The 13,295-nt window shown below is 44.4% G+C and overlaps 1 protein-coding gene across 1 annotated transcript in view; it reads left to right on the top strand.

Moving 5' to 3' along the window:
* The window catches only part of LOC128688997 (uncharacterized), a 57,268-nt gene that overhangs the window by 31,008 nt on the left and 12,965 nt on the right, over positions 1-13,295 (top strand). Inside the window, exons 10-12 of the mRNA XM_070087287.1 lie at positions 253-477; positions 756-851; positions 981-1,064. Coding sequence (XP_069943388.1) covers positions 253-477; positions 756-851; positions 981-1,064 — 405 coding nt within the window. The remainder of the gene's footprint in view (positions 1-252; positions 478-755; positions 852-980; positions 1,065-13,295) is intronic.

Here is a 13,295-nt window from a genome sequence, read left to right as displayed (position 1 = left end):
CCCCAGTGTCTTAAACATTGCAAGGTCAGGTAGTTGAGGGATTTTTTTCCTCCTCGAGGAAGGTTCATTGATGCTGATGAGGGATTTTTGATCTAGGGAACTGGCTCTGTGCTCCAGTTCCCTGAATTAATCCTGAATACCTTTCACCCCCCCCCCCACAGGCGCTGTATAATCCTACGGGTTTAGCGCTTCCCCCTCGGTTATAATTGGGGATTTTTCGTCAAAACTAATTTGTCAATTCTGCACGTGCAGGACGACCCCTGGCACCAGTTTCACATGAGGTTGATACAGACGGTAACTTCCTCGGAGGATATTATTTCGTGGACGACCTTCGGCTGGGGTCTGGAGCACTTCCTGCTGGTTGTGACCACCTCCCTTGCTAAACTCTACCTGCTGAGGGGCGCCCACTACGAGGTCTTGCAAGACATTTTTCCTTCTGGTGATCTTCAAGAGTTTAAAACATTTTTTCCACTGCACGTAAGTCTATACTGTAATATTACGTAATTATCACCACTAATCATCCATTAAGAATAAAAATGGGATTAACTAAAACCTCTTGATGAAACTTCCCTTTACTCAACCCTGTTGGCAGTAAATTTGAATTAGCTTAACTTTATGGCAGCATATGCAGCGCTGTATAGCCCTTGTGGCTTAGAGCTTCTTTTTTATTATAATATGGCAGCATATTCTTAGCAACATTGAAGCTTAACTAAGGTCTAGTACTTGATTCCAGTAAACTGAAATGTTAATTGCAGGTACCGTCGTGTAGAGACGAAGTAATCCTCCTTACAGGGGAAGACACTCGCTTAGTCGCCTATGTATGGAATGGCACTGCTCGCGCCATGCAGGTGGTAGGTGTCCCGAATTTGTCAGCGTTTAAATAATTTAAGCTGTATGACCCTAGTAGATTTAGAGCTTCCTTTTGATTATAATTTAAAAAAAAAAAAAAAAAAAAAAGCTATGAACCCTGTTTTTTCCAGGGCTACACGAGAACTCTGGACGCCAGTGTACCCACCTGGAAACACTGCTACCAGATCAAAGGATCAGGTGATGAACCTGTTCAGGTGAGAATGTAAACAATGGAAACTAGCAGTTCAGTTACATCTATAAACTATACAGAAACCTTTATGCATAACATTTCGGGCAGTGTTAATTTTAACTTGTAGATACTAGACAGCGAGGCAAACATAATTTACCGGAATAATTTTCTATATTCATCCTTGAAATACTGTAACAATTTGGTATGACTGAAATTAATGAATGTTGAAGCTGACTGGCGATGGTAAACATTAGTATAATGAATTGGGTAAAGATTGTTGTTGAAGGTTCGCCGGTCTTGTCCCGGCCCCGGTCTTTTCCAGATGGTGACCCGGCTTAAAGGGTTGCTATTAATGCACCCGGCTGAAACATAATTTGTAAGGAAGGTTTGTCTGATTTAGGCTGGGTTTTTTTTTTTTTTTTTTAAGCAAGTGACAAAAGCAATATTTTGCAGTTTAGCTTTTTCTGAAAATACTGGTGGAGAGTGAGGACTCGTTGTTCACTGCAGTGCTCCATACAATATTCGTTCATTTGATAACTTCCCTCAAGGTTCCTTGATGCTAGTGAGGGGCTCGTGATCTAAGGAATTTGATCTGTGCTCTTGTTCCCTGAATTGAAACTGAATACTTTCCATCCCCACCCCTCCTAAACAGGGCTGGATTACCGCATAGGCAAACTAGGCATTTGCCTAGGGCCCCGCGCATTTGGGGGCCCCGCAGTCCAAGGTGTGAAAATTTGTGTGGACTGCCTCCAAGTGAGTCGCCTACCCTGGCAAACTGTTGACAGAGCTCTGAGGTGGGTACCTCAGCCTCACAAGTGGCTTATAGGACAGATTTTCACACATGATTGATGTTGCAAGAAAACTCGCCTGTATGCACGTATGAAGGACTAACTTACTTGGTGTTGCAGCATATATCCTGATCTTCAACTTCCCTAAGCTTAGCCTTAGCCCCTTTGGACTTCCCCTCAGAAACCACATGCAACCAGGAGCCTTAATTCCTGCAATATTCAGTCGTTATTAGTGACCTGCTTGCACCTCAGAAATTCCTATATCCAAGAGGGTATGTATGCAGACACGGACACTAGCTTCCAGACTGCCTTGAGACACTGGTACTTACTGGGCATGCACTGCGTGTTGCACACCAGGCCCACAGATCAAACTCGCTCACAATTCTCCCCAGACACTGGCCAGAAATCTACGAGATAAAGTGGAGGTCTTGTCTTACTGTATGGGCCTGACGGAGGTCATCTACGGTACATCGACCTCTTCAAGGGGGGCTCCTTGGCGTGGTGAAGAGGCTCTTGGTCTGAGGAATTAGACCTATCGGTCTTCTTCCTCAGACCGAACCTAATTACCCCCCAATCTCCCCTCCCCTATCCCATCCTCCCCATCCTCCCCTTTTTCCTTTCCTCCTCCTCCCCACTCCTCCCTTTTGCCCTTCCTCTTTTTGTCCTTTGGGATTTCTCCCACAGGCGCGCTAGTTCCTGGGTAGGAGAAAGGATACCGGGGTCCATCCCATTCCGTTGAGGTTCTTAGCGGTGGCGTAGTTTGCCGTGGAATCTGGATCGCCTGGGGATGTCCCGATCCCTCTCCGGTATCCCGGAGTAGCTTTGGGTGTCTTTCGGGCGACGAGTGTATCTGGAAGCCACCTTTCGGATTCCGGGGGTGGTGGCCGAAGGAGGTATGCTTTGTGGCGGATATCCGGCCGCCCTCTCTTTTGTCCACCGAGGTAGCTCGGCAGATGTGAGGTTGCTATCCCGGATTGTTAGTTTACTAGCATGATGGGTAGGGTATGGCACGGGTTCCATGCTGCATCTGCGCTACTTGCGGTGCTGAGGTCCTCTTGGGCGCGGAGGGAGATTTCTGGCCCTTTCATTCCTCCTAGGACCTATCCCTCCCCGGTCCCCCCTTTTTTTTTCTTTTTTTTATTTTTATTTTCTTTTCTTTCTTTTTTTTTCTTAAAAACAAAAAGAAAGAAGTAACCTAACCATGGCAGCCCTAGTCCATGAACCTGGTACCCCCCCGGGCCCCTTCTTGATACCGCACCCCGTTCTGACCCCGCCTCGTCTTTGGACCACTCTTCAGACATTCCTCATGCCTCTGTACCTATTGCCGGTGCTGTTTCCTCACCCGCTTCAGGTACTAAGGCCTCGACTGACTCCTTCGATTTATCAGACCTTCGCTCTCCTCTGACTATGCTTCCGGCCTCTCCCTCTACGGTGCGGCAATTTTCAAATCGCCGACCCGTTCCACGTCGGACCAACTCTGGTCCCACGCCTAAACGTCAACGACAATTACCTGCTGATGATACTTCTCCACCTTCACCTTCTCGTTCTTCTCAGAAACGATCGACACGTCCTTCACTACCTTTCCACGCTCAGTTTCAGACTGAACAGTGGACTAAATTCTTCACTTTACGACCAACTTCCTCTACTGCCTATCTTTCTGACCATAGTATTGGCAAGGCACTCCTACGCCATGTTGGTAAAGATATTTCTTTTCATGCTCTTAAGAGCGGTACGCGCATCATTACCGTACAGAATGCTACCCAGGCTCGTGAGCTCTCTCGTCTTTCCCATATAGATACTGTTCCTGTCACCCTTGAAAAAACATCATTCCCTCAATTCTTGTAGTGGTACCGTCATTCTGCCCCATACCATAGTTCAACAAAATTTCCAGACATGTGGCACCGACATTCTAGAACAGCTGGAACTCCAAGATCTCCCAATCCTCAAGGTAGACACTTACGTTCTTCCTGCCCGTGGGCGGAGACGATACCCTAGCAATGTGGCTCGTTTAACTTTTGACAGCCGAGAACTCCCATCCTCAGTTTATATAGCAGGACATCGGTTACAAGTTCGAAAGGTGATCCCTACACCACAACAGTGTAGAAATTGCTGGCGATTTGGCCATCCAGCGAAATATTGCAGATCTATCGCCGAATGCCCAGTCTGTGGTGCCGATGACCATTCTAATACGTCTTGCAATCGATCTCCCTCTTGCCTTAACTGTCATGAGGCTCACCCTTCGTACTCTCGCCGTTGTCAGGTCTATTTAAACGAGCGGGAAATCCGTTACCTCAAAGAGACAGAAGGTCTCCCTTATGCCATGGCAGTTTCTCATCTCCGCCTCCAAGGGAGACTCCCACGTGTTTCTTATTCCCGTGTTTCAAAGCGTCCCCCCACTTCTGGTATCCCATCTTCTACACCCACCTCTGTGGTTACCTCTCCCATAATCACTCCTGTATCTAATCCTTTTGCTGTCCTCGGCTCAGACGTCCCTACTTCAACGCCTCAGTCTAATCTCGCTTCTTCGAGTTCTCTCTTACAAGCCTCAGTATCGACGAGACCTCGTACGACACCTCTTCCCAATCGTCCCTCTACTTCTCAAAAGTCAAAAAAAGGTCCGGTAACACCTCCTACCCATCTTCCACCTCCTCATTTTACCCTCCCTGTCTCTGTCCCTAGTTCTTCCCCTCTCACTGGCTCAGTTACAAATGCAGAGGTTCACCCTCCTCCTCGTAATGTACCTTCCTCCCCTGTTCCCTCCCAAGTTTCTTCCTCTTCTGCCACCTCCCAGGTTCCTGTCTCTTCTGTCCCCTGCCATGCTTCTCCAGTTCCCTCCACCCTTTAGCGCCCCCCCCCCCCCCCTACCTTGGTACACTCCAATACAGTTCCAATCTTTACTAATCCTCCCCCTACCATTCCCAATATTGTCTCCCATACGACATCTCTGAATTCCGAAACACTTGAAGCAATCTCTGAATATATTGCAGAGACCAAACCATCAATGGACACTGATCCACCTTCCGCTCTTTCTCTCTCCTCTGCTCCATCTGCGCAACTCCTTTCTTCACAGCGCACCGTTCCTTCGCTGCTTGAACATTTTCCACTGCCTCCGCATGTGGACTTTTCTAACCCTTCTAGTCCGTAGGAACCCTTACCTGCGGATTTCAAGTATCTTTATCATTGCCAATCATGGCCTTTTTACAGTGGAATATACGCGGCCTCGGGTAATCGGGGTGAGCTTCAGATGTTACTCTCCCAGTTTGCCCCTGTTGGTGTTTGCTTACAGGAACCAAAATTACACTCTGCTGTTATTTCTCACATCTCAGGCTATAATTTATTGTATTCTTCAGATCCTTTTCCTGATGGGACCTTTAATGAAAGTGCCCTTCTTCTCCGCACTGATATTCCGTACCATCAGCTATTTGTTCATACTTCGCTGCATTACACAGCAGCCCGTATCCACTTACATAGGTGGTATACGCTCTGTTCTTTATATCTCTCTCCTTCTCGGGCATTATCTATTCCGGATTTTGCCTTCCTTGTTTCGTCATTACCCCCACCGATTCTGTTACTTGGTGATTTTAATGCCCACCATTTCCTCTGGGGGGGGTCTCACTGTGATTCCCGTGGAATTCAGTTAGAGGCTTTTCTTGCCACCCACCCCCTCCATGTTTTAAATACAGGTACTCGCACCCATTTTGATCCTCGGACTCGTACTCTCTCTTGCATCGATCTCTCAGTTTGCTCTTCCTCCGCCGCATTAGACTTCACTTGGTCTGTTCTCCCGGACTTACATGACAGTGATCATTTCCCAATCATTCTTACTTCCCCTTCATATTCGCCACCTCTTCGCACCCCACGCTGGCAATTTAATCGGGCAAATTGGAACCTTTACTCACACCTGACTGTTTTTAAAGAGGTTCCTTCTTCGTCCTCCATCGATGAGCTTTTACACCTCTTCTCGTCCTCCGTTTTCACCGCAGCTTCTCATTCTATACCCCAAACTTTGGGCAGGCATTCTCAGAAATGCGTGCCTTGGTGGTCTCCTGCTTGTGCTCGTGCAGTACGTTTGAAACGCGCTGCATGGGGCAGGTACCGGTACAATAGAACCACAGAGCGACTCCTTGATTTTAAACAGAAGCGTGCGATCGCTCGCCGTGTCATCCGTGACGCTAAACGCACTTGCTGGCGAGATTGTCTCCACCATCACCTCTGCTTCCTCTATGAGTGCAGTCTGGAAAAAAGTACGAAAACTGAGTGGTAAATATTCTCCTGACCCGGCTCCTGTTCTGCGGGTTGCCGGTGTTGATATAGCAAACCCACTAGATGTTGCCAATGAAATTGGCAATCATCTGGTCCGTATTTCTCAGGGACTCCATCTATGCCCCTCATTTCTTTCCTCAAAGTCTGCCAGAGAGTTAGCACCCTTGGACTTTTCTTCTCTCAGAGAAGAACAGTATAATGTGCCTTTTACACTTCAAGAACTGGAGGCAACACTCTCAGCTTGTCGATCATCGGCAGCTGGGCCCGACGACATTCATATTCGTATGCTACAACATTTACATCAGTCAGCCCTTTCAGTCCTATTACGCCTTTACAATCTTATTTGGTCACAAGGAGTTCTTCCACAGATGTGGAAATCCGCCATTGTTCTCCCTTTCCGCAAACCAGGCACTACGGGACATGAAACCTCCCACTATCGTCCCATCGCTCTTACCAGTGCAGTTTGCAAAGTAATGGAACGTCTAGTAAATAGACGTTTAGTGTGGTATTTAGAGACACACAACAGTCTCTCCACTCGTCAATATGGCTTTCGTAAGGGACGTTCTACCATAGACCCCTTACTGCGCTTGGATACGTATGTTCGTAATGCCTTTGCGAATAACCACTCAGTTATTGCCATATTTTTTGACCTTGAGAAGGCATATGACACAACTTGGAGGTATAATATTTTAGCCCAAGCCCACTCCTTAGGCCTTGGAGGCAATCTACCATCCTTCCTTAAGAACTTTTTAACTGACAGGCATTTCCGTGTTCGGGTTAATAATGTGCTCTCCATGGACTTTATCCAAGCTGAAGGTGTCCCCCAGGGATGTGTTTTGAGCACAACACTTTTTCTCCTTGCTATTAATGATTTGGCCTCTAGTCTTCCATCAAATATTTGGTCATCACTCTATGTTGATGACTTCGCTATTGCCTGTGCAGGCGCTGACTGTCACCTCCTTACAGTTTCTCTCCAGCATGCAGTCGACCGTGTTTCCAATTGGGCCACCACGCATGGGTTTAAATTTTCCAGCACTAAAACCCACCAAATCACTTTCACTAGACGCTCTGTCATCTCCGATCATCCTTTGTACCTCTATGGCTCCCGTATCCCTGAACGTGATAGTCAAGTTTCTGGGCCTCCTCTTTGATCGTAGGTTATCCTGGAAACCTCACATTACCTCTCTGAAGGCAACTTGTCACAGCCGGCTGAACCTTCTTAAAACCCTTGCTCATCTTTCGTGGGGAGCTGATCGTCGAACCCTCCTTCACCTACATTCCACCCTTATTTTATCGAAACTTGATTATGGTGACCAGATCTATTCAGCGGCATCTCCTGCTACTCTCTCTAGCCTTAACCCCATTCATCACCAAGGATTACGTTTATGCCTTGGTGCTTTTCGCTCTTCCCCTGTCGAAAGCCTCTATGCAGAAGCGAACGTTCCATCCTTATCCGATCGCCGTGATGCCCATTGCCTGCGCTACTATGTACGCTCTCATGATCTCCGCAATCCTTCCATTTATAGAATGGTCACTGATATTAGTAGACATTCTTTATTTGTTCGCCGCCCCTGCTTACTCCGTCCCTTCTCTCTTCGCCTTCATTCGCTCTTGTCTTCTCTTCAACTACCACCTTTCTATGTACATGTAGCATCTCACTTTTCCCTACCCCCCTGGGAAGTTCCAGCTGTTCGAGTCTGTTCTTTCTCCCTCCCTTACTCGAAAGCCCAACTGTCTACGGTCGCTTCCCGCTCTCTTTTTCTTGACCACTTTCACTCTCATTCTCATGCCATTGCTGTGTACACAGATGGCTCTAAGTCTTCTGACGGCGTAGGATTCGCAGCAGTGTTTCCGGACAGCGTCGTACAAGGGCATTTACTATCTTCGGCTAGTATTTTTACTGCTGAATTATATGCCATCCTTACAGCACTTATCCGTATTGCATCTATGCCTGTGTCATCATTTGTGGTTGTCTCAGACTCCCTTAGTGCTTTACAGGCTATACAAAAATTTGATACACCTCACCCCTTAGTCCTCCGTATCCAACTTTGGCTACGCCGCATCTTTACCAAGCATAAAGATATTGTTTTTTGTTGGGTCCCTGGTCATGTTGACGTACAGGGCAATGAACAGGCAGACACTGCTGCGCGGTCAGCAGTACATGACCTACCAGTTTCTTATAGAGGTATTCCATGTACGGACTATTTTGCTGTAATATCTTCCCACCTTCACACCCGTTGGCAACAACGTTGGTCTACTATGCTCGGCAACAAACTTCAGTCTATTAAACCGAGTATAGGTTACTGGCCGTCTTCTTATCACCAGTGTCGAGGTTGGGAGACTACTCTCTCCCGTCTTCGCATTGGCCATACTCGTCTTACTCATGGATATCTCATGGAGAGGCGTCTTGCTCCTCTCTGAGAATTGCCAAGCTCCATTATCAGTCAGCCACATTCTGTTGGACTGACCACTTTATCAACGAGCACGCAGAATTTACCTCTGTCGTCGTCTTCGCCCCTCTGCTCTCTCTTTACCTTCCCTTCTCGCTGATGGACCCACCTTTCATCCGGACACTCTCATTGACTTTTTGACAACGACTGACTGACTTCACAAATTCTGATACTTTCAGCCCTTTCTACTTGAATCTCTTGCTACCCTCTACCCCCGTACTATCCCCTGCCCCGCTGTTTTCTGTAACCTGCTGATCATCCCCCCTCCCTTCTGCCATCCAATTCCCTTGCTTCCTTCCCTACCCTGCAGCGCTGTATAGCCCTTGTGGCTTAGCGCTTCTTTTTGATTATAATAATAATAATCATCACGCCTTTGTTTACATCAGAACAGTTGTGTTTTCCCGCTAATGGGCGAGTATGGGAGATTCCTCTCCAATTTTCTGTAGTAATTACACGTTATCTAGACTTTTACTGTGACAAATTAACTGAAGTGTTGTTGACAGACATTGATGTGTATGGATAAATGTTTGTTTTCGCATCTAAATGTTAAGGGAGGTACCTGATAGGGTTACTTGACCAGTAAAGATGCATGGACCAGTAAAGACGCATTTTTGGTAAAAATACTATAAAGAAAAACCTAAAAACTCAAACTGACTTCAGTTTGTAGGTTTTAAAAGCACTTTGTCCTGTCTTTAAGTCTTTATCATTTCAATAACAGATCTCAATTGATTGATGTTCTGCATCACTTCCGTCGCAAATGCTTAGTTTTCAAGTTGCGACGGAAGTGATGTAGAACATCAATTTACTACATATTTCCCCAGAAACACATAAGCCACATCAGAAAATCGTTGGTTGGGTGAAACTGAAAATTGTCCCTGCATTCTTTAATTCTCATGTCCTTATCTATGGTGGTAGGCCATATATCATGCAAAACATAATGATTAGTTTAGTTATGAAAATGGTAATATAAATACCATTGTACATTGTTCTTGTACTCTGTATGATTTCTGTTTAAGTAAATTGGAGATAAAGGAGGATGAATTAGTAAAATATTCGTAGCCCAAATCACTAACCTCATCTATGGTAAAAGTTCTGTATATGACTCCTTTCTGGTAATGCTTTGAATTTTTAGATGCACAGCCAGAGGAAAGGGGGCTACAAGGGCCATATCCCCCCCCCAATTGACAAAATTTAATTAAAAAAATAATTGATAATGAAAAATTTGTATTTGCACGATTAGACAGTGATACATCCTCATTATGGCATCTCGTGAACGTGATATTGGACATTCTTATGCGAGTGGGGTCACAGAAAAGAAAAAATTCAAGAACAGAAAAAGAAAGATGTAGGAAGCTGCAGAAAGATCAGATATGCTCACAAAAAGTTTCTGACGTTACCAGTACAGTTGAATCTGCAAATACGTCGGATCATACAGGAAGCCCTCCCTCCATTATTTCTCAGCCAGCATCTCCTTCTTTTGTCTCCTCTCAATGTCTCAACGGACATTTCATCCACAGGATTTGTCTTAAAAGATCCCGCCTCATGGCCAAATGTAATCCCAGATTCTCTACATAATGCTTTCATTGCAGAAAACTTCCAACTCTGAACATTGACTTTAGGAAATCAGCAAGGATTTATGATGATGGAAGTCGTCGTTGTTTAAAGTCATCTGTTTTATAGGAAGCTTGCAAATTCAGAAACTGTGAAAAGATCATGGATGGTATACTCTGAAAGCTCAGGAAAAGTGTACTGTTCAGCATGCAAGCTATTTTCTGAACATTAAAATGGTATAAAATACCGACAGGTTGTTAGGTAAGACACATATGCAACAGTTAGGTATCTTTATTATGAAACGTTTCGCCTACACAGTAGGCTTCTTCAGTCAAGTACAGAAAAGTTGATAGAAGCAGAAGATACTTGAAGACGATGTAATCAGTCCATCACCCTTAAAGTTTTGAGGTGGTCAGTCCCTCAGTCTGGAGAAGAGCATTGTTCCATAGTATGAAACAATATTGTTTCATACTATGGAACAATGCTCTTCTCCAGACTGAGGGACTGACCACCTCAAAACTTTAAGGGTGATGGACTGATTACATCGTCTTCAAGTATCTTCTGCTTCTATCAACTTTTCTGTACTTGACTGAAGAAGCCTACTGTGTAGGCGAAACGTTTCATAATAAAGATACCTAACTGTTGCATATGTGTCTTACCTAACAAGCTATTTTCTACCAAAGAAAATACCTTCACACAGGGTTCAATGACTGGAAAAATTCCAAGCGTTTCGAGAAACATGAAAACAGCACCACTCACAGGAGCTTTATTTTAGCCAGTGTATATCGTGCACATAGAAAAGGCTTACTGGATTCTCATTTGGAAAATCAAACTGAAAAAGAGCGCACTTATTGGAGAAAATTTCTAGAAAGAGTTGTTGCTCTTGTAAAATTCTTAGCTCTAAGAGGACTTGCTTTCCGTGGAGAAAATGAGGTTTTTGGTTCGGAAAACTATGGCAATTTCCTAGGGATCATAGAACTGTTAGCACAATTCGATCCATTCTTAGCAAATCATGTGTCACGCCTTGGGAATGCAGGAAGAGGCACTGTATCTTACATGCCATCTACTATATGCAATGAATTTATTGAACTGATGACTAAGAAGGTCCTCAATAACATCATAGCAGCTGTGAAAACTTCAAAATACTTTGCAATAAGTGTAGATTCAACACCAGATATTTCGCATACAGATCAATTGACATTCATTGTTCGCTTTGTCGACTCCAGTGGTAAGCCTGTAGAGCGCTTTATAAAATTCATTTCTTTCAGGCCATGATGGAGAATGATGAATGTAGTACTGGATACTCTGCTTGAACATCTCTCTCTATTATGGGTTGCCGTGGCCAGAGCTACGACAATGCAAGTAACACGTCGGGTAAATATAATGGATTGCAAGCCCGTATCAAGCAAATCAACCCACTTGCTGAATGTGCCCTGCTCAGCACAGACTTAATCTTGTTGGGTCATGTGCTGCGGAGTGTTGTCGCTGCAGTTTCATTTTTTGGACTTTTACAAGCAATCTTTAATTTTTTCTCTGCTTCAACGCATCGGTGGAGTATACTCAAGTCAACCATTCATGGAGATGTCATCAAATCATTATCAACAACAAGGTGGTCAGCGCAGCATGATGCAACACATGCTTTGAAAGACAGCTTTGCTGAAATACGTTCTGCTTTGATCCAAATAGCAGAGGATGAAGACCAGACAGCAACTACAAGAAGCGAAGCAGCCAGCTTAGCATCAAAATTGGAAGATTTTGAATTGGCCTTACTGTGTGCTTTGGGACTGTATACTGGAACGGTTAAATGCCACGAACAAGACACTTCAGAAAATTGAAATTGAAATAGCTACTTGTGCTAACCTCTATGCAGGCTTAGTGGAATTTGTAAGCTCACTTCACAATGATGCTTTTGAAATGTTTGAAGAGAAAGCTAAACTGCTGGTGAAAGACTACAGTTACCGGGCTGATCATCAGCGGTCAAGGAAGAGGAAACTCAATTTTGAAGAGCCAGACAATGAAATTGTTGCTACCAAGGCAGAAATGTAAGACAACTACATACTTCGTCATTCTGGATTCACTGATTACAAAATTGGTGAAAAAAGAAATCTAGCAGAATCTCAATGACAAGTTTGGATTTCTGTTCAAAATTACTACTATGCCAGATGCAGAATTGAGAGAAGCTGCATTAAAGTTGCAACAACAACTTTCAGCAGATGTTCAGGACACATTTGTTGAAGAAATAGTTCATTTTTCTGGGTATATGAATCAGATTAAAGCTCCACCTGAAAAATGTGCGCCCTCAGCTGCTTTGAAACATTTAAGAAATGCAGGCATCTCAGAAACCTTCCCTAATGTTGACAGTGTATCGCCTTTACCTAACACTTCCAGCTACTAACTGTGAAGGAGAAAGTTCATTTTCTGTTTTGAAAAGAGTGAAAAACCAGCTCCGTTCAACAATGAGCCAAGATAAATTGTGTAACCTAGCCTTGTTGACCATTGAGTCTGATCTAACAAGAAATATTGATTTTCAGAATATAATTGATGATTTTGCCAATACGAAATCCAGAAATAAGTTTATTTAAGAAGTGCCTGTGAATATAAAAAATTCTTTACTTTCTTGATAGTCTTATGCATGATGCAATAACAATAATGGTCAGTGATTTATAAAGGGAATAATAGTGGTTATGCTGAATATAATAGGTACATGTCACTACTTTAATAGCCTAATCTAGTAATACAATGCTGTCTTGAGTTTATTCTCTTTAAAATGCATGATTTAACAAGATAGTTAAAATGGCTGTTGGTAAATGGTTTTGGTCGTCTTGATGTACTTTCCCTATTAAATTTAATTTAAATAGCCAGAATGTATTTAATTAGACCTTAAACAGGCTCACACCGACCCCCCCCCCCACCCCCAAGCTGGAAGGGGTCGCTTCGCTTACCCGTAACTCAAAGGGGCCCCGCCAATCTGAATAGCCTAGGGCCCGGAGACTTCTTAATCCGGCCCTGCTCCTACAGGCACCGTATAAGCCTACGGGTTTAGCACTCCCCCATGATTATAATGTGATAACTAGCACAGCATAGTTTTTTTATTTGCTCTGCTCTAATTCCAATTATGCTCTTCACTGGCTAAGTAAAGCATAAAGATGTCCCGGGCCTGTTGCCGTCCCACGCAGATGCAGATGCAAGGTTGTTGTAGTGAAC

The sequence above is a fragment of the Cherax quadricarinatus genome, chromosome 21 (genome assembly GCF_038502225.1).
Source record: "Cherax quadricarinatus isolate ZL_2023a chromosome 21, ASM3850222v1, whole genome shotgun sequence".
Lineage (NCBI taxonomy): Eukaryota > Metazoa > Arthropoda > Malacostraca > Decapoda > Parastacidae > Cherax > Cherax quadricarinatus.
This window is presented reverse-complemented; position numbering and strand designations above follow the sequence as displayed.